The sequence below is a fragment of the Triturus cristatus genome, chromosome 3_1, assembly GCF_964204655.1.
Source record: "Triturus cristatus chromosome 3_1, aTriCri1.1, whole genome shotgun sequence".
Taxonomy (NCBI): domain Eukaryota; kingdom Metazoa; phylum Chordata; class Amphibia; order Caudata; family Salamandridae; genus Triturus; species Triturus cristatus.
In genome coordinates, this window is record NC_140583.1 from 555,907,746 (window position 1) to 555,935,596 (window position 27,851).

At 42.2% G+C, this 27,851-nt stretch overlaps 1 protein-coding gene across 1 annotated transcript in view; it reads right to left on the reverse strand.

Annotated features, from left to right (window-relative positions):
- Positions 1-27,851, reverse strand: part of AGBL1 (AGBL carboxypeptidase 1) — a 3,971,795-nt gene that overhangs the window by 3,397,162 nt on the left and 546,782 nt on the right. Inside the window, exon 6 of the mRNA XM_085644473.1 lies at positions 16,976-17,013. Coding sequence (XP_085500599.1) covers positions 16,976-17,013 — 38 coding nt within the window. The remainder of the gene's footprint in view (positions 1-16,975; positions 17,014-27,851) is intronic.

A 27,851-nucleotide genomic window follows, 5' to 3' on the forward strand; every position in this document is an offset into this window, starting at 1 on the left:
TCTTGCGTCCGTTACCTGTGTCCAGCCCTGGTTCCGCTGTTGATCATGCACATTCGAGTGGCCTATGGATGTCTGCCTATCCAACACAACGGTAGCTGAACTGGATTATAAGTTGTGTGTGTGCCCTTTGTTTGCCCATGACCAGGAGTGTAACCGTGATACCCGTGCATGGGATGCCTTGATATTTGGCTATGTGCTGGCAGTTGGGCATGGGAGATTGCACAAGTCCTTGGGTGCAGTGACCACATCGAGGGGCTCCCCTATTGGTCTGTGTTGCGTATTGGTGAAACAGCGTGGACAGAGCACATCTGTCCAGACCAGTTAATGGATTGGCTCACCCTCATGTTTGTTGACAACGACGTACTCTTGGTACTGATTGCCCAGGAATCTGCGCTCGCATTCATGGACGAGTAACTACGTTCCCGCAGCCACAACTGATTGTAACCCAGAGCACAGGACCCAACACCTTGTTGCATCTTAGAGGAATGGTCACATATCCCACCACAACAGTGGACATGTCTGCATTCGCCTGGACCCAGAATGCATGTGCGTGCACCTACGCGTGTTGACACACACCTGTGCAAGGTGAGGCAGTCCCATGGGTGGAGATGCACAGCGTCATTTGGCAATGTACCTAAATCTGACATAGTGCTGGAGGGAGAGTACTCACATGGCAATGTAGTACTACATGTGACCTTGTTTGACCCTTTCACCTGCTCACTGTCAGCAGAGCAGACAGTCAGCGCAGTCCGGTGGTACAGCACTATGCAGATCCCATGGGCTGTGAGTCATATCCCCTGACATGGGGCAATAAGCATTAGCCAAACATCACATGACTCATCCAGCAAGGCAAGGTGGGCTGAGACTGTTGCCATCCGTAATGATTGGTGTTAATTTTTGCCTCCCCATTTCTTGCACCTCGACATGTTCCTATGCTTCCTGTTAGTGTCTGAAGCATTGTCTGCATGTTGTGGCCCTTGTCTTGCCTGTACTGACACGCACATGCTAACAAAGTCTACGCAACTTCACTAGTGTTGTACTTAGAAGAGTGTTGATTAAAATGACAAGTCGTGTGCCTCAATGAGCATTGTCTGTACACAGGGAGGGACTGGCTGACACATTACACTTGGGGGTAAGTCCCTCTTGACAACTCCACCTCTGTGAGCCAGACATTGTGGCTGGGATAGTTGCTGGTAGACCTGTGCTCTTACGTGTCTTCAGCAATGTGAGTATGGTGTCCAACTTCTTGCCATGTGGATCAATGTGATCCATCAAAACAGGCTGTTTCCACACAGTTGATTGTGAGTAGGTATGCGAAGAGATGTTCTGTTGTCACATGTGATAGGGGACACTACTTTGGGCCTGCTTCAGAATTTGACATTTTTACACCCAGCCCTATATAATAAATGGACGTGGGGCTATGTTGGGGGGTTGCGAGAATGTTGTTCATGAGCAATGAGGCCACAGCTCATTCACACCTTCAAAGTCATCTAATTGGCCATGTGGGTCAGGGTCAAACATGCACATTGATGTCATTTCCCAGGGTGTACCTTTTTGTGCAATCAATGTCCCTACATAAATCCATACTTTTATACTTGATTGAACATAGACATGACACATCTGTGTGATTTGGAATATTTTATTCACATTCTGTGGAGTGTCTGGGCTGGAGCAGTACATGGCCATGCAAACCCCACATTACATGGTTGCCCAGTGGAGGGCGAACCAGAGTTCTTTGGGGAATTATATGTTAATCGGAAGAGGAAGAGTTCCATCCGCAGCCTGATTGCTGTGTCATTGGTAACCAGAGCAGTCCATGTCGGAGTCCAGGTGAATGTTGCAGAGTGTTTCAGGGGACAGTAGAAGGTGTTGTTCCAGGGCATGATGCAGAGGGCTGAACTAAGCAGGCACAGGCCATATGGCGGGGATGAATGCTACAAACTCCTTTCGCACACAGAGTCATTACCATCCACATCTTAGTCCTCTGATATGTCTTCTGTGTGAGGTGTGTCAGGTGTGTGTGGTGGTGTTATGGCTGCATCACTGGGTGCCACTGACACATCAGGGGGCGGAGGTGTTATGGCTGCATCACTGTGTGCCACTGACACATCAGGGGGCGGAGGTGGTATGGCTGTACCACTGTGTGCCACTGACACATCAGGGGGCAGAGGTGTTATGGCTGCATCACTGTGTACCACTGACACATCAGGGGGCGGAGGTGGTATGACTGCACCACTGTGTGCCAATGACACATCCGGGGGCGGAGATTTGTGTGTCGAAGTTCCTGCTGCAGTCATCTGGGACAGGCTCTGTGGCACCAATGGCAAGATGAGGATCTGCAGGGCATGGAAGATCGCAGCTACATCTCGCTGGTATTCAGTCATGGCAGCCATCCTTCCAGCCGGCATCCGCTCCATGTGATGTTGTACTCGTACATTATCATCTCACAGTTTCCTGCTATGCCAGATGTGATTGGCCATTTTCTATGCACAAGCGGCACCAGTTATGTCCTCTGTCCTTTAGTGAAAGTGTTGCACTTTGTACCACATTGTCGTCAATGTTGATGTGCTGAGATTGCTATCTGTGTGTGCTGCATTGTGGGAGAGTCACCCCTGCAGCTAGTGGCCCATTATTCCTTTGAGGCGGTGTGCCTTTGACTTGTGTGCTTTTACGGTTCTGAGATGTTGGCGACGGTTTTTGTACTCTTGTGCATTGTTTGTCTGCAGATGTGTTGTTGACGTCAGGGGTTGTATGTGCATGTGGATGTGTCAGAGTGTGACCTGCTACTTTGAGGATGTGATCCACACTGGGCCACCTCAGTGTCGTGTTGTGCACCATGTCATGTATTTTGGCTGCAGCCATGCTATTGGTCATGCAGTGTCACTTGCATTGTCAGTGTGGCTCACAGAGCCGCTGCTTTGCTGGATTCAGCACATGTGCATGGGTAGGTTGTGAGATTAGTGATAGGGAAGGGGGCCCCTTTCTGCACATACTGGACAGGGGCCTACTTGGTGTTTCTATGTGTGCTGCAGTGTGCCAAGGGTATCAGGGACATGTTTTACAATCATTGTGGGTGTGCAGTGTGCTACACATAATTGTGCATGTGTGCCATTGTGCCCATCTCCCCCCGTCCACCCTGGTCATTACTCACACTGTTGCTGTTGGGTCAGGTCATATCGAGCGGTGTCCGGACTCCCAACTCCTTGCACTGTCTCCACACTGCTGACTGTGGCCACCATTTCCTTCGGCTAATCCAGCTCCTCCTGTGGTGCAGGACTCCCACCTCCAGTCGCTGTTACTGACTTCCTGTTGGCAGCGGGTTTCTGCTTGGTTTGGCTTTTCACATCATGCCAGCGCCTCTTGACCTCCTCCATTGACCTCATCAACACTCTGACTGCATTCACGTTGTTCACGATGGACTGCCATATTTCTGTTTGTATTGCCAATGACACAGTGGCGGTGACAAACATTTGTTGGTAGTGTTCTATCACCTCCGTGATGATGATCTGGTTTTCCTGCGGACTGAACCCCGACTTCCTCTTCCTCTTCTCCTTGCCCTTCCCCGAGCACAGTTTATTCTGGTTTTGGTGTGGTTTTTTTTGTTGCTTTTATAGTGCATTTTCCCGCATTACGCGTGGGAATTTCAGGCCTGTCGCTGGTTATCGCGATTTGGAACCTCCCAACTTTTTCCGGTGTCACGTTAATTTTAACGCCGTCATTTGGCACGTTATCGTGAGACTATCGCATGGTACCGCCGGGTTGAGAATACAACGTTAATACGGTGTATTTTTGTCGCAAAAGACTGCGATGTGCAAAGTTGCGTTAAGCTAATTTTGCGATAAATATCACACGTTCTTGAGAATATCCCCCTTTGAATCAGAATTTTGTGAACTGACCTATTAACACATAGGTCGATTCACAAAAACAGAATAGATTTGGCAAAAGTCGGGCACAATGTGCAACTACCTCTACATAATCCATTCTTTGTACATCTGACCAACAGTCTTTTAGCAGGTGACATATAGCTGTCTGTAAGGAGGAGCATTGGACTGTCCCACAGGTATGATTAAATTAATGAGACTCGATATTTGAATGTTTAGATGCATGTTTTCAGTTCGGGTATTTTCTGCTTTGTGCTGTGTGTACTTTCACTCAGGGCAATATTGTAGAGCCAGCCAAAAGCTGCAGATTGACTGTAATGTCATCACAGAATATTGGGGCTTGAATGTGCAAAAGCCCTTTATTGAGACAGATGAGTTGGCTGATGGAGACTGACCAGAAAAGAAACCTGAAAGAAGCTTTCACCGGGTCTCCTGCAAAGCTTTCATCAACATGGTTCCAGAGTAGAATGTTTGCATTAGGAACATTTTCAGGACCCCTTGCCTATTGATTTTAAAAGTGTTTCCAGGTCCCTGAATGTTTACCTAAATTTATTGGAACCAACCCTTATAATAAAATGAACCTGCCAAGCCAAAATATACACAACCTGTTAATCTATATAATTACTGATGAACCACGAGTCCTGCCTTGAGTGAAAATAATGTATGGTACAATCCCAACATTTTGGCAGGAGAGCTGGTTGATGAATGTGTGATAACAGAGGGTGATGCTGAGCTCTCCTTCTGGTAGCATGGCTGAATATCAACCATCAAAATATAGCAATACAAAAATATTGCAGAAAAAATATTAAGGTCCATAATTTCAGTTTATATACACATAATGTAAAGTACCAGAATCTTGACTACAAAAATAAAATGTACCAAAATGTTCAGGTTACAACGTTAAGCATATATATAAATAATAGAATTAACATTATTTTAACTATGAAAAAGTAGGGTTAATTTTTATAAAACTTGGAACTAGTTTTTAAAGAATAGATAACAGTATTATAACATTAAAAACATGTATATATTAATAAAACAGGTTGTATAAAAATGCAATTCATAAAAATAAATGGAATGTTAAAATAACTTACAAATAATATATAAAAAAAAATGTATATTCAAGTATATTTATTATACTAATGAATGCACTGTTAAATAAAGATACATTATTATTTGAAAATAATAAAACACAATATTAACATACGCAACTATTAATATTTGAAACAATTATACACATATTCTATATATCTTAGAACAATTAAAGAATAAGCTAAAATATGTTTATTAAATGTTGAAACATATATAAATGATAGCAAGCATTTTTTAAGATTGATGCATAATTAAGAAAAAAAATTGCAAAGTTTAAATAAAATACTTCCAAAATATATTACTAAAAAAGAAGTAAATAGGAAAACTAGCACTAATTTTGGAACATTAAAAAATAAGGGACATTTCAAATACATCACTGTAACTCCAATCCTTAAATGTTAGATAAAATACATATAGTCTGGGAGTGGAAATCCGATATACTCCTTTAAGTACAATCTAATAAAAATTGAGAAAAATGCATATACAGGGAAAGGGACTGATATAGTAATAATACTCCAGTCTAATATACATTATGAAATCAGTAAAGATTATTAGGGACATATTTACTATTCTAACGTCAGTCTAATAAACGTTGTAGAAAGTGCATACGGGGCGAGGTGGTTAACATTTACTACTACAATTAAGATGCCTAATCAAGGGGCACTGCCAGGGCCTGTATTATACATTGTGCCCTGGAATTGCAACAGGCATGTGCGCCCGCTTTGAGCAACCCCGGGGCACAATGGTATTACAGAATGGGCCACAGACACTTGTATGCCCCCTTCTGTAGTACAGATAGAGCTGGCGAACATGTTGCATTAACGTTATTGTGAGAGGGAGTTCCCTCATTTACCTGGGGGTGTGGCCCCATGCAAATGAGGGAATCACTTTGCATCTGCACTCATTCCATATTACCAATGTGGGCGCAAAGGAAAACATGCCTTTAAGAGGCGCACTTTCAGTGTGCCTCCTAAAGGCAGCCCTCCATGGACTCCTCAGACATCCTCCTATTTTCCCCCTGTACAATGAAACATGGAGCAGCTTTTAAACAGCTGCTCTGTATTTCACTTGACTGCGCTGCCCCCAGAGCAGCACGAGTTCACGGCTGCCCTGTGGTCAGCACATTCATAATAACATGGCCAGTATCCTTGTTTGAGCAGGGCACACCTTTTGAAAGGTGCCCCAAGGTGCAATCAAAGAAAATATGTGCCCCTGGGGCCTACCGATCTCTGACCGACTCTCACCCACAGCCAAAAAGCAAGTAACCTCAGAATCATCATTGACAACAAGTTGGACATGTCCACACAAGTCAACACAGTGCACACCCTGCTTCCACACCTTGAGGATGCTGAAAATGATATTCAAGTAGCTATCCAACAAAATCAGGAAAAACATTACCCCAGCCTTCCTCACCAGCAAACTGGACTACAGGAATTTCTCTATGCAGGAATAGCCAATCAACTCACAAAACGACATCACACCTTTCAGGATGTTGCAGCCAGACTGATATTTAACCTCCCACACCAGTCTCACATCACATCACAGCTGAGGGAAATCCACTGGCTCCCACTAATTAAGCACACACAATTCAAGCTCCTCACTCCTACATAGAAAGCATTATACAACACCTGCCTAGCCTACCTGAATAGCCACATGGAGTTCCCCTAACCCTCCTGGCACCTCTGCTCAGCTAGATTCTCACTAGCATATGTCCTATGCATACAAAAAAGGAGATCAGGAGGTCAGACTTTCACATACATCACTCCTAATACGTGGACGACCTGTCACACCATATTAGAGCCTCCTTTCCATTCTTGAATTCCGCAAGAGTCTCAACACAATGTGTCTTTGCGCTCTTGGTGCTCACAGGTGCAGAGGTTGGAGGTAGGAAGATGGAAGAGGTCAGCGGAGGTAGAGCGGCATTCCTGGCTGTATCTGGCTTGAGAGAGCAACTTGGCACAGTAGCACAGTATCCCGACTCAGCAGCATGTCTGGGCCGACTGGACGGCCGGCCCTACAGCATTTTGGCAGCTGGGTTGGGCTACAGTCCGGTATCAATTTATAGACAAGCGACCGCGGCGGTGACCGCGTACACCGGTGAGTGTCTTAGCACTCCAATGTTTCAGGGATCTGGTGATGCGGCAGTTTGGTGGTTGCTTTGCGGAATTACCAACAGCATCAGCAATCCCAAGATTTGGTCTTTTTCTGCAGCATTATCAGTATATCAGCACAAAGAACTTGTTCCCACCTGCCCTAGCTTGCCTCATTTACTCGAGAATCTAGTGCTATATTTACTACATGGCCTGTCGCATTATACCTTCCACTCCTCACGGTATTTCTCCCGCTCCCTCTAAGTTGGCATGTGGCGTGTCTCTAAGGAATGTGGCAGACGTTACGTCACCATGCATGTAGGTTGAGCCCCGATTCAGCGGAAACGGCCTGGCTAGGTCCCGCTATTGCTTGCGGACGGTGTGCTCCCCACCTTGTGGGCACTCACACCCAGTGTATGGAGTAAATATCCGCTAATCACACTGTGCATGAATAGATCTGGTATGTCCTGGGAGGAGTTGCTTTAAAAGGAATTGAAGGAGTTTGTGTTTCACAGCACATGTAGGCAGCCGTGCTTGTGCCCTACCAGCCTCTCCTGCTCAAAAGTGATTTAAGTTGTTGAATTGTGCATTAACGTTGGGGAGAAGGCGGCAATCACCCCCCTAATCCCTCCAACAGTATCCGCCTAATCTCCTTCACTTGGTTACAACAGCAACCCTTCTCAAGGAAAGTTCTTGCTGTTTAGCACAACTATTGAAAGTCAGGTCAGGAAAATCCTGACACCCCCAGTGAATAAATCACGGAAGCTTGCACTGCCGAAGGACTCAAACATACCCACTAAAAAACTAAAAACCGCAAATGGTAGTCTGGTGGCAGTATCTCCCTCAAACGTTACAGCATAGTTTTCTGGAAACTCTAACAAACTTCAAAGATTTACGTTTCTGAAAGATCCTATGGCAGTAATGTATGCAACTCAGAAAGACGTGCCAGGCCTGCCTTGTCCCATCATTCCATTCAAGTCAGACAATGGAACTAACTTTCACCTAATTGGCCCACTAATTCAATCAGGGCAAAGGATGGAATATCAAGCAAGCCTGCTGCAGCAGTCACCGCTGCAGGAACAGGCCCCTGTGGGGCTACCTACTAAAGCAGTGCTAACTCCTCACTGCAAGCCTACTAGTAATCCTGCGCAAGTAATTGCTCAGGTTCATAGATTTCACACTGCTTCGAGTGAAGGCACACAACACTGCCCAGCCCCAGTCTTTGTACACAGCAAGCTCCATGAACCTCTTGCTATCAAAATGACAATGATTACTGCCATTCGGAGGGATCATGGTCATGTTTCATTTCACTCTCTGGCAACTCCGATTTTATTCAGGCCCTGAAAGTTAAAACTATAATCCAAAAGGTGACCCTTCAGGTTTAAAGAGCCTTAACTCTTCTGGGACGATGCAATCAAAACCAGAATCAAGCAACAGAGTGGAAGCGAGGCTACCTTCACTAATGGCAAACAACATCAATCATCATCAAACATCAATAGGGCTGAACCTGAGGAGAGAGACACGCCTCAGGAGATTTCTCCAACTCCCTTTCCAAGTCAAAGTTTAAGTTCGAGGATCCTTGCATACCAGCAGGAAAGCAAGTCCATGAAAAACTATCTCTCCGTAGGTCACCCATCACATATGTACACAAGACCTTTACAGTACCAGGCAAACAATCAAAACGTACTCCACATTGGTGGGAAAGTCCTTTAATGACTCTCCAATCATCTATTGAAGTCATGAATCTTCAATCAGATAAATTAGATGCTCAAGCATCAATCAAAAACTAGAAGCACTAACTTCATTAATTACAAGGGGTGAAGCTGTATATACACCATGCCCAACTAAATGTACATGCAGCCCGATAATTGATAAATTGCCCTCACTTCAGACATTTTGTGGAATTTTCTTGCATCAAATAGGGCTATCACTAAAAACAAATCAATTATCAAGAGCCAGCATAGTAGTTCCCAAGATATACAACAGGTGACCTTAGTTCTAGTGGAGCCACAACAGGACTCACTAATCAATCATGAAAATTCAGACGGTTTACTTCAGGGGTCAATAAGTCAAGCGAATGCTCCTACCATGACTAGCAAAAGCTCTTCTTCCTTAAAACTCACTAAGCGGCAACGCAAACATATAAGGAAGGCAAGACATAAAAATGCACAGCCTAAGAAAATAGCCAATATTTATCAAGCCTAGTACAACAGATATGGGCAGCACTGCTGCCCACGCATCTCATAGTCTCTTGGATGCTACAGGAATATCAACTATCACATCAAGTGTGGCTTCTGCAACTATGCCACAGCAAAATAATAATGTAGATTAATTTTCATCTAGTACTCCGGTCCAGAACAACGCACCCATGGAAAAGGATCATAATCAGGATTTAAAGGAAGGGCCACTTAGATAATCAAGTTGGGCCCTTTTATGCATTTTCATCAGCCCAGGATAGTGATTTTAGTTAAGGGTGGGTGGTGAACTCCGCTCCACCAGTGGAGTTTGTGGAGTTTTACCAACTCTGTGCTCTGCTGGGAGCGTGGAGTTCGGCAAATATCTCTGCCTCCCACATAGCGTAGAGGAGTTCACCACCGCCAGCCCACCCCTGCAAATAATCTACTTGCAGCTCTGCTTTCATGTATTTTAATTAAACTTTCAGTCTAGTATTTCACCTGTACATTTAACCACCTGAATAACGTACACATTTGACTTGCAATTTTATGTAACAGCTGATGGAAACTAAGAAGCTTCCAGGTTTATTAAGTCTCGTCCTAATCTCACCTTCACAGTGACACATTACCATTGTGTGTATGGGATAACAGCTTCTGTAGTTATCTTTCTTTCGTTTCTTTAATAAATAGGGTGTACGCTGTCCAAAAAAAGGGCGTTTTGGAGTTGGAGCAGTGACGTTCCACCACTGATAATTTAAGATGGCTGCCCTAACATCGGCTACAGCATTTGCTGTGATTATACTAGCCGTTGAGCAGGTTCTGTAAACAGGAGATTTGTTGTGCAGTCCCTTGCAATAATTTTGGTGGTTGCTTTATGGACTTAAGAGGCAGACACAAGGTAAGAACTTGAACGTAGCAACCATTGCTTCTGGACAGTTGTCCTTAAGCTACTCACCGCACCATCTTCCACCCACCTCAGCGCTTCTATTCGCCCCTCTGTTTCTGCGATCCTCTGACACCCTCCCCTTCAGACTTACTGGTCCTTTTTCCAGCCCACCACTCCCTGCAGCCTCCGCTCTCCTCAGAACCACCCTTCCACACAGCTTCAGTGCTCCTCCATAGCCTCGGTGCTACTCTAGTCCTCCCTGTTCGTCTAAGCCCTCTCCAACAGCCTGTGCCTGTTAACTTTCTTCATCTTAAGGGTGAAACGAATTCCACAGAGTTTTTATGGAACTCCACGGAATTCCACTTAGAGCAACTCTGCGAGCTCCACCCACCCCTAGTTTTAGTCATTCTGCCATCTCAGTAGCGGGTCCAGTACAACAATCTCCAATACATAATGATACTGGATTACGGGCGGTACATAATAAGTTGAAGACAGACACCCCTTACCATAATCAGATCTCAATTAGCATCAAAGGTCAAACTCGCAAAATGTCTTTAAAATCTTTAAACTCAACAAGTTACTCAAAAACCATCCCTTCTGTTGGGATTTCAGATGCCTCAACTTTGACCTCAAGAGAAACCACAGCAGATTTACAACTAGATGTACCCTAGTGCTTTGATGCTGTTGGCAAGAAAAGTAACCTAAAACATGTATTTCAAATCTTCTCTCCAGCATGTCCCAATGGTAGGCAGCCCAAGCTACTATTTCAAACGGATTAAGTTACTCAAGGTCATTATGATGTCCTCAATCTAAGAAATTTTCAGATTTTTGGAGAGATTCCCGTGCTTAATTGCAAAATAAATTGCAGTTGGATTTCTGCCATTCAACAATAGTCATTGATCAGAATTCACTCTTACTACATAGAAAACAAATGAATCAGTAGACTTAATTCTCTCCTTTGCCTCGGTTTTTGCAAGTTAGTAGATAAATGTGCTAAACAGACCCCAGCCTATCAGGTATCCTCTCCCATTGTTGGAATAAAAGCGCTTATCTCCCTTGCCAGCCAAGCTGGTTATATTGATATTGAGGGGTGCAAGAAGTAACAGACAAGTTACTTACCTTTGGCAACACCTTATCTGGTAGCCACATGATCTAGCTACAGATTCCTTACCTTTGAACTTCCAGGAGTCAGGATGGATTTGGAAATTTTGGAGCAGTACCCCTGCGCACTGTGGATGGCGTTGGTCGACTCCGCGTGATGTCATCGGTGTCGTGTTTGTCGTGGTGGTGACATCTGAGTCATCAATACAACCACCACTCCGGTGTGCTGATGTCAGGACTTTTCACGAATTTCCACGCCAGAAGTGCATAGCCATGAAGTGACTGACCATGGTGTGTTAAAAAACGAACAGCTAGGGCCCTAAAGGGGATTTCCCTGACACCTAAAAGCCCCACTCCGCAGTGAGGTGAGGATGGGTGGGTCGGTAACTAATCTACAGCTAGATCATGTCTCTATCAGATAAAGTGTTACAGAACTTGTACATCTGATAGAGAAATATAGCCGCAGATTCCTTACCCTTGAAAAGATACCCAAGCAATACCATCCCTGGAGGAGGGACTGCAAAATGGTTCAGACCAGCAGAAAATTCTTTAAAACAGAGCAACCAAAGAGGCCCTCTCTGAGAACCTTTTAATCCAGGCAGAAGTGTCTGGCAAACGTGCGCAGACATGCCACATGGCAGCTTGGCATATATCTGAAACAGGAACCCAACGCTGGAGAGCCATGGTGGCCGCATTTGCCCTGGTGGAATGGGCCCCTAAGCCCTTTAGGGGGCTCCTTTTTCGCTAAGGCATAACAATTTTGTATGCATACGATAATCCATAGAGATATAGTCCTCTTCTGGACAGCGTGGCCTCCCTTTGCACCCATGTACCCTATGAAGAGTTGGTCATCGACCCGGAACTCTTTGGTTCGATCAAGGTAGAACAACAATGCTCTTTTTGGGTCCAGAGGGTGGAGACGTTCCTCTTCTGTTCAAGCTACACCGGGGGAAAGTCACAAGCTCAAGCCGACCATGGTGGAAAGTGGGCTGGATTCAGGGACCAGGTTAGCCCCAGCATGAAAAATCCAGTTTGCGGTAGAGGAGGTCGTGAGGAGAGCGTCATGGATGGTCATCGCTGTAGCACAAAGATCCTGTGGGGCATTGCAGATGATCGTTGCTGAAGCTTCGAGTTGACAGTCACCATGGGCTGCCATCGCTATAGCGCGTAGTGCAGATCTCACGTTTCTGGCCATCGTTAATGTTCGCTGCAGTGCAAACAGTCAGGTTCACTGGAGCTTCGCGTTGGCGGTTGTCGTGAAGAGCCAAAAAATGCAGGGATTTTCTGGAGGGCACTCTGATGCCACTCCAGGGCTCAGGATCAGGTTGAATTGTCAGTTTAAATTGCAAGCCTAAAATGTGTGAAAAGAGCTACTTAAGTTGGTGGCAAAATAACTGCTGCAGGCCCACTAGTAGCATTTAATGTACAGGCCTGCGTTACATGTAGCACATATTTACTGGAGACTTACTTGTAAATGAAATGTGCAATTAGGTGTAAGCCAATTACACCATGCTTAAAGGAGAACAAGCACTTTAGCACTGGTTAGCAGTGGTAAAGTACACAGAATTCTAGGACCAACAAAAATGAATTCCATCAAAACAGGAGTGAAGGCAAAACATTTGGGGGGGAAACCACACTAAGTCTTTCAGGTCTAACACAGACCAAATAAAATAAGAGGCAGGTCACTTTTTGATAAAAGAAAGTTATGTTGAAGATTACTTAAACACGACAATGGCTTAAATTAAAGGCAGTTTAAATGAAGTAAATGACAATCCCACCAAGTCTGGCTGTTAGCCAGATTAACCAACAAGCATTAAAGCAACAAATAACTGATGCCAATTCTCAAACAGCTTCAAATGCGTTTAAACCACGCCTGGCGACCATAGTCCATGAAACAAAGCTCTCAATGATGGAGCGAACCCAGACCCGCCCGAAGGTGCTCAGGCTCGCTACTATCCCAAAAATTAAATACATGGGTACTGCCACTTTCAATGCGGCTCCATCGAATGATTGCAGAAATATTGACATAAAGCACCTTCTTCAGGGCAGAATTTCTTGGCATTCTCAGAGAGGAAAACTTTGTTACTAATCCCTAATGCACATGCAAAAAATGTAAAATGTCATGGAATGATCAAAAACATGAGGACAATTGGGTCAAGGAAGGGCTGAAAGTGTCTGTAGCAAATGAGCTAATGTCTGCGGATGTCTAACCTAAAGTCATATCTCTGGGTGTAGTATAGACAGGAAGACATCAAAGGGCAGGCAGCACCAAGAAATACCAGGAGATAAAAAAAAGTAAACTAAAATAAATGTAAACTTATATAAGGATGAGCTCTTCGTAATTGTAAGCAAACTGTTGGAATTAGTTCCAGGTGGAAAAGACATAATTTTCATTAGAGGTATACACATTACAGCAAATACACTTGTGTAGTGGTCAATCTGAAAACTGTACATGAGTTAGGCCCTTTTGTACAAAATTCATGTGAGATACTTGCCTAATATATTTTCCATACAGTCAAACATTGAACACTGCTACCAAAACGCATATTGCAATAAAACACATCTAGCTTTACCATCTCTGCAAGCCAGTCTCCCGAGTACCAAAACTATGCAAAGAGCGTAAATGGAAGAAATGTAAAAGTTATGAGATATACTCGAGATTTGACTCACCCCAAAAAAAAAGTGGCCTACTTTTCAGCATGTCTGTAGCGAAGTACGAAATGAGTAAAATAATAAAGGAGACAGGTGACAAAGTGAAAGGAAATATTCAAAAGCAGTCATCAAGATTGGGTGTTAGCGGATCGAAAAATTATTGCATTACGTTAAGTACTGCATTGCTTCTATAGCTGAAGAGGACACAAGGCCCATCCAGTTGTCAGCATCTGCACAATGAGCTAATTTTAACAGCATAAAGTAAAACTCTACACGCAACATTTGCAATCGTTATCCTAGTCGAATATTATGGTCAGAACAAACCTTTCAAAATTATGGATATAGCCTGCACACCTAGTCTAATCCAATTGAACAAATTCTCTGTAGGGTAAAATGTATCTATTGTGTGCTGCCTTGAGACATTGAAAGAAATAAAAATCTTCTCAGGGGTGTCACTGATACACCTGGTCCTTTTAAACCAACAAAGAGATTGGCACAGAAGCTGTAATATAAAAACAACGCATTTATTAACCTCAGATGAGTGAGAAGTCACTGCAGGAGGCATTCTAAGGAGTACAGAGAACAGGGGCCTTATATACCTACACAGGGGCTCAAAAGAAGGCGGTACAAGTACACATGAGAAGAGTTACACACATAGATGGTCATACAGAAAATGCACAGTCAACAAGTAGGAGGAGTAATGAGTTGCTGACATCAGTTAGAACAACAATTGGTTCTGTCGGGTAAGAATAATTTCTTTAGATATTGAGTCACTTTTAGTCATTCAGAACACAACAGCAGCAGCAGGTTCGGCCGTGGGGAGACAGGACGTATGCCTGAGCCCCTCTCTCACTAATTTACAATCGTGAAACTACACCCAGAACCCTCCTGACGAGTGACTAATGCGCTCAGAGGGATCCGGACGCAAGTCTGCTTCCAACTAATGCGAAACCCGACTACGAGACACTGTTACTGGAACCCGCCAGACGTGCGATTTATGCGCACAGAGAAGTCAGGACGTATGCCTGCGCTTGGCTTTTGATTAATGTGAAACCCGATTACAAGACCCAAATCAGATACTGGTGTGACTCAGGAGATCATTGAACACCTGCCAGTCCAAGATTTCGAACCAAGTCCGTTAAGCAATATCGGACCACACTAGGCTGTCAACCCAACCTCCCCCCTTTCACCATGTCCTGATGAAGACCCGCATTGACTAACTAGTTGTGCACCTTCAGGGTTGAAACGTCGACGAATACTGGATCAGTTGAAAGACTCTGCTAAAAAACTGACTCAAACCTATTTGCAGACCTATTCAATTACCTGTTTCTCTGGCCTATTTAAATTGTCGGAATTTTAAGAATCACTTTGTATATAGCACGCACTATCACTAGTTCACTGAGCACCACATGTCACCTTGTCACCAATAACTCTTTAATTGTTCTCGTTCTTTGACAGCCATACAACTCAATTCAAATATTTATAAATGACGGAATTTATAAAATCATTCATATTTTCTATGGTCTCATTGTGTGTATGTGTATTTTTATAAATTGCTGTTGTGTTCTGAATGACTAAAAGTGACTCAATATCTAAAGAAATTATTCTTACCCGACAGAACCAATTGTTGCTTTTGCATAACTGCCCAGGTTCTGAGGGATACTGGGTTACCCCATTGCTATTCTAGTGACATCAGTTAGAACAGCCTGACAATTCTATACTAGGATCAGGTGCATTCTACTAGCTAGGCTCTTCTGAGCATGTGCGAGGTTCTGGAAGAGGGAGAAAGAAAATGACTAGCACATAGCTAACTAAAATGGCTGCAAAGTACAAAATGGCTTTCAGCTCATGCTTACAGATTCCTGCAATCTTTCACAACCTGACCTGCACCTGTCAGGTTAACAAACTCTGAAGTGGTGTGTATAGTCCCTGTCACACACATCAAGGTACACAACACATGCCCCTATGGTTCAACAATTAAGTAAACATTTTAACCAATTATTTGATGCAATTATGTTGCAATTTATTGCAATTTTTTATCACTTTGTTGTCTGCAACCATTGTTTTTAAACATTGCAACTCCAAATCATACAATGATCATGATACAGTTCTCTCATTACATTGTATGACAAAGAAATAACCATCATGGTGTATTCAATACCGTGTTCCCAATGCATTTCAGGGAAGTCCCTTCATCGGGGGAACTCTGGGCATCACGTAGTTTAGCTAATACGGTGATGTAAAAGACCTTGGGTCAACAAGTCGGAAAAACGTGTTTGTGATTAATCCATGCTTCCGCCGTACAACCGCTTCTAGAATCCCCGACGCAACAGCATTTTACAACTAGCCACATAAATGGGGCATGTGTTGTGCACCTTGATGTTTGTGACAGGGACTGTACAAACCACTTCAGAACAAACCTTGGCCATCCCTTCCTGGATATTGTATTAAAAGTTGGGTATGCTATTAAAAGTTGGGTAGCCTTCGCGGCCATCACCTTTAGCTGAAGCTACCTAAGGACGTCTTAACAACACTGAAAGAGAAAGGCCAGGCCATCCCCTGCAGGGAACATATTCCATGCACAATTGTACTTGATATACAAAATATTAGAATAGCGATTCATTCTCTTTCTTTAAGCCCAGTTAGATTCACTGACCATTTCTAATATGGCTTTTTTCCTGTAGGGAAAAGGTAGCTAATTTTGCATTTTTATGTTGTGGTGGAATTGCTCAGGGAATACAAGACACAAAAGTGTTTCTCTAGTCCCACTCTCAATACCATTAGAACGTGTTTTACAGGAAAGTCCATTTGACGAGGGATCGTGTTCGATACACTTTTAACTGGTTACTATCAGTTTGGAAAGCAACTCTTTTTTTTTAATCTTGATTTTATGCTCTAACGTCTAAGAAGCTGATTCTCGTTTTGTGGATAACTCTGCTCCCCTCCACCTGTGGCCTTATTCCATGAATATGGGTGATTGCTTCTACTATTTGTTTTTATCAAATGGATATGGGGAATTAGACCTTATAATTACTCTTTACATCATATGTTGACACAGTAAGAATTTTAGTTAAAAAATAGAACAATTTGTCAACTTACTTGATTTTAACAAAGCTGCCAGTGCCTCAATAGCTGCCCTGCAAAAAAGACATTGTTTGGTCATAATTATTGTCAACATAAAGGTTTCTATTAACTCACAACCGTTTAATGAATCCACATACTGTGAACTATAAAAATAACATTGTAGAAAATGTAGGTTTTTCATCAAATATTGGAATTTAATTGTTCATAAAATGCTTCGCAGTGGAAGTAAATCTGTTGTTATTGTTGATCAAGACATAGTTCGCCACATTCAAATAATTGCAAATGAAAATAATGTAAGATTAAGACAATTGCTCTCCAAGAGCACTTGAAACAAAAGTGATTGAAGATTGTTCACCTGTTAGTATTCATTTACTCCATGGGTCTCGGTCTTTGAGTCTCCATGTATAGGTTGAAATACAGCTGTGAGTCCTAATGTATTGCTTAGTGGGGGAGAATGACCACAGTGAGGGACAGTCAGCGTGGGAGAAGGAAGAGGTAAGGTACCATACAAGACATTTTCACATTAGACCTTGCAGGCAGATAGCTCGGCGTGTTCATATTCCTGCTACAAAGATTTTTGACTAAGTTGCATGTTATATATTTTTCTACGTGCACGAATTAATGATTCTTTCACCCTTCTAAGGTCAATCGAATTAGTACCAATTATCTGGGGGAATTGCATAATTTTGTCACACGTTTTACATCTACCTGACATGCAACTGACTCTACCCCAGCCCTTCGGGGACAGGAATACCTCATTGGTGGAAATGGTCCCACACGCCATGAAATTGAATTTACGACCGCAGTTCACATTTTATTACAATAGTGCCCAAATGTGCAGAAATTAAGAAGCAAAAGCACTCGGAGATATTTTGGAGTTTCTACCTGCACCCGGGCACATTGCTTTAATGCCCGTTACATAAAACAGGCACGCTTTATTAACCAAATCACGTTTACCGATTTAACAAAGAAAGAGCGAGAATACTGTGTTGAATATTTAAACACATTTACGCCTTGGCCTGCAAAGTTACACTTCACAGAAGAAAGGAAGGCTCTTTGTGCTTTGGTCTATTACTAACCAAGTAATTTAGTAAAGTGTGTAACATTCTAGGAGGATTGCACACGTGTATCTGACTTAACAAAGAGGCCCCTTCACTGACATAAAAATCAAGTAGGGACATCAAGTCAGTAACTCAAATCGGTTTGGAAGCACCGTGACTTCTGCAAGATGCACCCATGAGAGTGGTATCCTGTCAATACGTTTGGATCCGAAGCAATGAGTGATGAAGTTGTGGGAACTGAAAATGTAAGGATTGGCATATGATCACATATATACTGCGTTATGTGCACTCCTTTCCACTCGAGCATCTTGGTTGGGGCTAAAAGTTGTAAGTGGAAAGGAATGTAACCCCTGAGATTTAAGTTAACAAGAAATATATTTATGAATTGTTTCTAGTGTGGTTGGGTGCTTTGGGCCATCCGCAAAATCATGCACTCTAATAACCATGTAGAGGGCATAATGTATAAATACAACATGAGAAAGTGGCCTCAGTAAACTGAAAGCATTGAAATGTATCTAATTTTCCACAGCCAAGATATCGTTTTTTAATGAGCGTTTCATGATATTAATGCATTTTACAATAGATAGTTCAATCCCGGAGCATGAAAATGGGGCATTTATGAAGTGGAATCCCCCTCCCAGACACTAAGTAATGGGGGAATGCTGTTGAAAATTAAAATCAGCCCTGGCACAAATATACAAGCTAGTCCCACATTGCAGGGCGATCATCGCTAGAATGATATGTGGAGAAAGGGGGAATCACTGGAGTACATACTGCCCAAAGCCTGCAGCCCACCGAGAATATACCAGGGTGGCAGAACTGCCAGTCCACTTCCAATGCTAGAGCCACAATAACTACCTTTGGCTTTAACTGGGACTTCAGGGTTGACTACAAACTTCATGCATGGCTTAAAGGAAGGAGGGTAGTCAGGTCTAACAGGACCATTGTAGCAGAGTATTTTCGTTCTGACTGGAGAAGGAAGGGTGAAGTGGACCGGAAAGAAGGGCATTAAATAAAGGAAGTGTTTGCTTGGTACTGAAAGTCAGAGGCAGTTCAGTTTGAAAAGGTATACAGACCAAAGCCATGAAACTGAACTCATGGAAGGATTTAACAAACTAGGCTTAGTGGGCCTGAGAGAAATGACCCTTCACACTTAAGCATTTTCCATTAAAATGCTGTGCTGGAAAGGAAAAGATACGGAGCAGGTACCATAAGCAAACCTCTTAAACATTTGACTGCTAGGATTTAGCCATTTTTTAGATTTGTGACAGGTCCCACTTAAGTCCTCATAATTTTATTCCGCAAAAGACATCCGGAAATAGGAACAGTGCTGCACAAGAAAGTGTGTGAGTTCTTTTCAAAAGTAGCATCAACAATAGATTTGCTGTGATAAGTTCACCCTCTTTCCAGTCTTCAGAAACCGAGTGTTGTAAACAACCTGCTTTTCTGTACAGATTGTTTTTAAGTGGTGGTCAATATTTGCTATTTATATAATTTCTGCCGTCTTGTAGGAAAGGAAAGAGGTGTGGAGCCCATGTGGGGTGCACTTAGAAAGTTTATCATTTTGGAAACATATATATTTCTGAATTCTGAAGGTGGTCATTTGTGTACATTGCCAATGATTTTCCTAAATAGACTAATTATGGTAAACAAAAATAATTAATGTAAATTGGAAAATTGATGACCATTTTCATCTGTAATTTCTGCCCCGCTGGCAGATCTAAAAAAGTAATATGTCATAACAGGCTAACAGGGTAACCTCGCAACCCTAGACACTTTTCAAACCTCCACCCATGGGGTGCCCCAGGTGTGGATCACACTACTTTTTCGTACCTACAATGACCTGTAAACATCAGACTTTTTTCTAAAATCACAAATTATCCACATATATCTGTGTGGGAAATTTCTGGAACCTGCTGTGTTTTAAATGTGTCTACACAGTGTTCTGTGCACCCAGATCAAAACTGTATTCCAGTTGAGTAAGTGAGCCATCATCAGTTAGAGAAAAGACACCAAAATGCAAAGTGGAAACATCAAGTTACTTGCTTTGTATTGCAATCCTTCTGTGGATTCGGCTAACTGTGATATTTGGGCTTGGGTTTTGCAAGTGCCATGCATAACTTACCAACCCTAAACATTTTTGAAAGCTAGAAACCCAGGAAGATTCCTGGGTAGTGTGATCTGTGACAATACCATTAGGTTTTCTTACCCAGAATACCTTACAAAATGGCAGAGCATTAAACTAACCCCTCCTACAACAGCCACAGAAAGAGGAGAAGGGATAAATAATCTACAGAAATAAAAATAGGACTGGTACCACCATGAAACTGAAAAGGCAATCATCCTGTGAACAGGAGTGAAAGACGACTGCTACTACGTCTCACATGTTTACAAAGACTTCTAAAATAGACCAATGTAAATAATTATATAATAATTAAATAAATAAGTTAGGTAAGACCAGCATTACCAGAAGAACTAATTATATAAATAATTAATTAAATATTTACAATTAAACAGCATTCCCGGAGTAAATAATTGTATAATTAATTATTTAAATCATTCGATAACCTGCAGTCCCAGAATAAATAAAACAATTTATATACACATTAATACTAAGGAATGACAATCATCACCAGTATAAAGAGAAATTTTGATCTGATAAATAAGTGAATTCTGGATTGCAAAAAGACTAACACCAAGAAAGTAGGACAGGATATTTAAAAGATATAATAAGCCATGATAATTGGTTACGAAAAGCTTGTATTCAAAGGCATAGATAGTATCATTGACTGCAAGACAGAATGTTTCTAAAAGGAATATTAGACCTTGAAAATGGGTAAACTTAACAAATGTGCTCTAGGGAATAGATAGTATCATTCATTGCAGGGCACTCTCAGCAGTAATTATGTGAGTACCTTTCGCACTAAAACATAAACGCGGGCAAAATAGCTGGGGAAACTCCTCAAGAGGAGTTATATATATCCACCATCTACAAAATGAAAGGCGCAAATCTGATTCCTGCAGGTAATAACGCCCGAACAATAGCGTATCCCTCCAATCTCTCTAAAAAAGCTTCCAAAATCTTTAAATACAACCTGCTTAGGAAAAACCCTGAAACACATATCTCAGACCCCTCCTTCAAATCAAAAAACGGAGTGATAATTTTCTACACTAGATCACTAGCTAAATGGCGCACTGCGATGTCGAAATTGCTAAACATCAAAGAATCAAGAAAATCCCTTTCGGAACAAAGTTGCTTATAAAACCTTCGAAAAAGCTAAAGGCCACACTAAATATAACCTACTACAAAAATGGCACAGTACTCATCCAAGCAGCAAACAAAGATCTTGAGCTATTTGATGAATACTTTACCACGCTAAAAGATCAGGTCTATAACATCCCTATCTCAGCTCACCAACAAGGCGACAGCTTAGACACCTTCAGCCATACTCCTCGGAGGGTAAATGAAAAGAGACACAAAAGAACAGATCAGGAGAGTCGACACTCTAGATCCTCTAGTACTAGAAAAAATAAAAAGACACACGTTACAGCAAACAATCCAAGAGTAGACATACGCAAAGCAATCATCAGTAATCCCATAGAAGCAATCCAAGTAAAATCTAACAAGCCGCCCAATTTGCACACATCAGCGGCTAATACCTCCACAACTTTACAAAACGCTGATCTCGCAGACACAGCACCCAACAATCAGTACCCTGGGATGATAGATCACACGACCGATATTAATACAGGGCCTGCTCTTCAGATCAAAAAACATAACCACTGAAAGAACTAAAGGAATAAACCAACAGCCGGAATATGAACCATCCAATATACCACTCCACATGCCAGCAGTCTCGTTGCCAAAACACCAACTCTCACCACCCTCAGGAAGGAAATAAGAAATGCTCATGGCCAAGACAGATAGGATAGCTACATACATGCAAAACGCTATTAGGAACATGAAGAATACTCTACTTCTCTCAGAAAGTTATCTCTCCAAAATTATTCAGAGCCAAAAATCGGCACACACTCTCCACAATAAGCTCAACACAACCCCACTGCCTCTTTCTAATAGGATTTACCATTGACGTATTTTCCTTAGATATCTGTCGGACATTGTAACCCAAAACCTACTACTTTCTTACAATACGACTTCCAACCTCCCCGATAAGATAAGTGATCAGAAGATTCAAGTGGTCCCTATTAATGTCAACAGAATAACACATACAAATCAAAGAAAAACAAACTCTAATAACCTGAAAGAAATAACACTAAGCCCAGAGGGGTCCGACTCAAACTCTGACCTAGAAAACCCTACAAAAAAAAAAACATGCCTACTTAACAACTGTCGCTCAGTAATGAAACATGCTGCTGACATTGCCAACCTAATCATGAACCAAGATATTGACGTGTCTGTTCTAATGGAAACATGGCTATCTGAATCATCCACCCCATGCCTAGACCTTCTGGTGCCACCTAACTATAACATTATAAGACTAGATAGCATAAACAAAACGGGAGGAGGAGTGGCCTGTATCCACAGATCAAACATCACCATCTCTAAAGTTCTCTCAGACCCTATCGACTCTTGTGAATACCTGGGGCTCACAGTACAATTCACAGACAACCAATTATACAAATTACATGCATTCTATCACCCACCAGGTAAAAACCTAACTTTCATAGACCAGCTAATGGAAATTATTACAACTAACTCAGAACCTCACTCCAATGAAATATTCCTAGGATACTTCAATCTTCACTGGAACGACATCCAGGATGATCAGGTCAACATTCTTAAAGAATTCCTGGCCGACCACTCACCAGTGCAAGCATGTGCCCTACCAACCCACTCCAAAGGAGGTACATTAGACTGTATTATCTACAAAGAAAAGGCGATCCAAGCCATCTCAATCATTCACTGTGACTGGTCTGATCACCACATCATCACTTTCCAAATACCAGCCAAAAAAAAGAAAACAATCTTGCAACTAATCAAACCCAAACATTGGGTGAGAGACACTAAAGATCTGAACTCGGAGAATCTAACAATACAAGGCAAGAAGTAACTTCAACCCCCTTCTGAACTGGCGGGCTTCAGCGAGCTTACAGAGCATTACAATCGTACGATATCTAAAAGAATTGACAATATAGCCCCTCTAAAACTTAAAAAAATATAGATCAAAGATAAAAACCCATGGTTCAATGGATCACTTAATGAAGAAAGACGTAAACTCAGAATAACAGAACGAAAATGGAGACAAACTTCTTCATCCCCCCACTTAAAACAACTGAGAATGTCCAAAACAACCTACAATCAAAGTGTACATCAAAAAAAGAATTTTTTAGAAATGAATTTTAAAACGTAAAGAACAGACCGAGGAAACTCTTCGATCTACTAAAAGAACAATCAAACAAATTAGCGAAATCTTCCCTCTTAACATCTAAATCAGAACTGAACTGCGAAGATTTTTCAACATTCTTTACTAATAAAGCCAGAGCATTGGTGAGACAACTCGGGAATGAAGCTGAAAAGCCTCAAACTTAAGGAGTAAATAAGTGATGAACCCTGCACTACCGACACAAGTAATGCCCAAAAATAATGCCCATTGGTCAACCTTCAAACTATATGATCAGCATGACATTACCAAAATATTATTATCTCTAAAACCAAATATTCATTACAATGACCCTCTGCCGGCAAAATGCTGGCCCTCTTGCAACCACATGGTCATTCCCTACTGGACTAAGATAATTAATGAATCGCTTGCCCAAGGATCAATTCCGGACTGCCTAAAAATTGGCCTGGTCATCCCTCTCCTAAAGATATCTACAGAGAACTCATCGGACCAAAACAACTTTAGTCCGGTAACAACTATTCCCCAACTAGCCAAAGTACTAGAAAAATGTGCTCAAAATCAATTATGTCAACACATTACTGAATTTAAACTACTAAATGACTGCCAATCAGGGTTCAGATCAAATCACAGTACAGAAACAGCAATCCTACACATAGTAGATGACGCTCTGCTGGCCCTGGACCGTAATGAAACCTGTCTCCTGAGCCTTCTTGACCTATCATCTGCATTTGACACAGTAAACCATCTCAAATTAATAGAGTGTCTGGAGAATAGGATGGGCTTATCGGGAACAGTCCTGAAATGGTTCTATTCCTTCCTAGAGAACAGATCAGAAAGATTCCTGGTGGACAACAAACTATCCCCACCATCTCCGATTTAAATACTGGTTCCACAAGGATCAACTCTATCCCCTCACTATTAAATCTTTACATCGAACCATTAACTGAAATATTGCATAAGGCCAACATTTCCTTTCACATGTATGCAGACGACACCCAACTGTATATGAAGATATCATCACCGGAAGAGATCAACACTAAGAACCAAGCACTTAAGAGAACCGTTGAATGGCTAGCTGACAATCATCTGAAGCTCAACTCACAAAAGACGATTTCATTATGATCTCCGCTCCTAAAAGTTCAGCCTAGATTAAAGAATGGACCAAGATGATTATGGCACTAAACGGTATTCCAACTATAGTTGATTCATGCTAGATAAAGAACTAAACATGCAAGCCCCCATCAACACAATGGCAAAAACCGAGCATTTTCATATGAGTTACCTCAGAAAACTGAAGCCATTTATCGATCTCGGTGATCTTAAAATGGCAGTCAAGGCGCTGGCCATATCAAGAATTGAATATGGATGCACAACTCTATCAGGACTTCCTAAGATATCAACAGCTCCACAAAAAGCTTGTCTCAATGTAGCAACTAGACTTATAACGGGGACAAAAATACGCCCACATCACTCCACATCTGAAAGCGCTCAACTGGCTACCATACAAGGCAAAAATAGAGCTAAAAATTGCATGTATTACACACAAGGCAGTACACCACAAAACCCCTCATTACCTGGCCCATAAAATTACGCTGTCCGGAGGCATTAGACCCTCAAGGGGATCTGACGATTTTCAACGGAAACCAGCATTCTTGCATAAGAAAAGAACTTACGATATGGCGTTCACGGGAGCTGCACCAAGGATTTGGACTTCGCTCCCACTAAATAACAGGAGAATCACCTATGCTCCACGATTCAAAAAGGAGACTAAGTCCTTTCTGATGTGTAAGTTTCTCCCATAACGAACAACGGGACTACTACAACTCTATGGAATTGTGCTGTCAACCCAGCGAAACACGAATCAAGCTACTGTCATGGATTGAACTCTAATGGCTATCCTCAGCTAGGGTGGATACAGTTAGTCCCTTCGTCCACTAACACTGATGTTGTCCATAGACAGGTACCTCGATCCATCCACAGATATATTTGATTAGCCTAGCAATTACTATAACCAGTTTGGATATCTAAGGCCTTAGGAGTGGTCTTATTTTAAAATGTAATTCTGACACAACATACTTGACTGTAATGATTTCTGTTATTCTTCATTGTATTCGTTTTCTGTATGGATAAGCATATGCCAATGTTAGTGGAATATGTAGACATGGTATTGACGTGAAAGAATTGGATATGCTGATGCTGAAGGTGGTTGAAATATAAAGCGCTCTGACACCCAAAATCTGGGTATTGTTTGCGCTATAGAAAACATTGAATAAATAAAAATAAAATCTCAATTATGTCTACAATCACCCAAATCCCTCTCTCGGTCTTGGAGAGTGGCAACTGCATAGTCCAGAGTCAAATGGTACTCAGTAAATTCTACCAATTGTGATCATTTCCTAAAACTAGAGACCCAGGAGAATCAGTTTGGCTTCTTTTGAATCCAGTAGGTTTTCTTACCCAGAATGTCATGAAAATGTCATAACTATGATTAAAATGAAAACTAATTTCCTCTCACTTCCTATGGGAAATCATTGCAGTTTTGGACCTCAGGTCAGCCAACACCAAGGGAAATGTATGAGCCCCTACTCTAACAAGTATAAGACCATATTTGTGTACCCAGAATTTCCTTTCAATGTCATAGCATGAGCAAAAAATTTACATTTCACCATATTTGTGTGATAGAAAATGTTGTAACTTGCAGTCAAAAGCAAAGGTTCTACTTTCCTGCATTCCCACACTTCTTCTGAGGAAAACGATATCTACAATTTGTTGGATTGGCAATTCATATCAGAAAGGAACCGGGCAAAACCTGATCTGTGTCAAGTCAATGCAGTGTTAGGCTGAGGTAGACCAACCCACCCATGAGCTACTGTTTTTCAAGGAAGACAAGTATACAGTATAGTAAGACTTTTTTCACTGGCTGGAAGAGCGAGAGGTTTCTTTCACATATGTGTAGAAATGTTTGACCCATTATTTGACATTTGCAAGACACCCTGTGTAAAAAATCATGCTACGATCCATGCAAATCACACAATCCTTGATTCCACTGGGAATCATATTTTTAGAAATCCATGCGTTGCTACAGTTTTTGGAGTGCCAGATGACCACAGTCCCAAATGCTGCTGGCACCTTCCATGAAAACAGAGAGAACATTAGGTGTTTTTAGGCACAGTTTTTATGTTCATGTGACAATCTGGAGAAAAAAGCATCCTGGGGTCCATGTAAGTTACATCACTCTGGATTCCCCTAGTTTCTAAGTTTTAGAAATGCCCACTGTTGGTACGGTTCTCTGTATAAAAGCTGAACCAAATACTGCAATGATCCTCCTTGGCAAGTGACAGTAAAATGTGCATTTTGAGGCATAACTTTGATGTTCACTGCTCATTATTCTGTGTAATATAACATGCTTGGATGCTTTCAAGTTGCATCATCCTGCTTTCTTCTGAGCATCTACATTTTAGAATTGCAAAGATTAGTAGGCTTCACTGGGTAGTAGCCATCCTGAAGCCCAAGTACTGCAGCTATCACCCACTTCAAGTGAGAGGAAATTGAATTTTGTTTGTGTGTAGTTTTGACATATGGAACATGTAACAAGGGATTAACCTCTATTCTGCTTTGCTTCTGGGAAAGAAAGACTGTCTAGGACTCACTACTAGCCCATCACCCAATACCCTTATTTTATTTGTTTTTAAAATGTTTTCATCTGAGTAGTCAAGTGGGCTTATGCCCTGTGGGGCAAAGAGTGAATAAACCTCTAATCTGACACCACCAAAGGGTGAGCAGAGAGACTGTCTTGGGCCAAGAGTGTGGGTGGAGTCCGCACCTACCCCACATATAATTATTAAAAGCATCACTGGTGCTCTAGTGAGCATCATACTCCCCACACTAAGGGGGCAGAATGGGTTAAACCTTCAATGTGACACTTGGATGGCAGAATTGCTGGTTTGAGCTAGGGATGGCCCTTCACCCCCATATATAATGCAAAAAAGAATCCCTGGCCATCGATAGGGCTCTCATTGCCTCCGGTGGGCAGACTGGGGGTAAACTCCTGGATCTGCCTCCTGAGCAGCAGAAGGACCCTCTAGCTCCTGGGCTGTAAATGTATGGCTACAATGCAATACAGGCCTTCCCCAGCTCCATACGTAATTAAATAAAATGCCTGGAGTCCAGTGATGTTGTCCTCCCCGGGGTGGGCAGATTGGGAATAAATTCCCCCAAAAGCCTCATAGAGGAGCTGAAACACTGTCTGTGCCTCTGGGCTGAAGGGATGCAGATCAAATGCATTACAGGCCACTGCCCACCACATGTATAACACAAAAGAGTAATCATTGGTGCCTAGTAGTGCTTTCTACCCCTGTGAAAGATTGTCTCATCCCTGGGGTGAACAGATGCGACCCATCACCAATTAAGGGCCACCCCAAGACCCATAAATAACATAGAAGTGGTACTCCCAGGTGACTAGCAGTT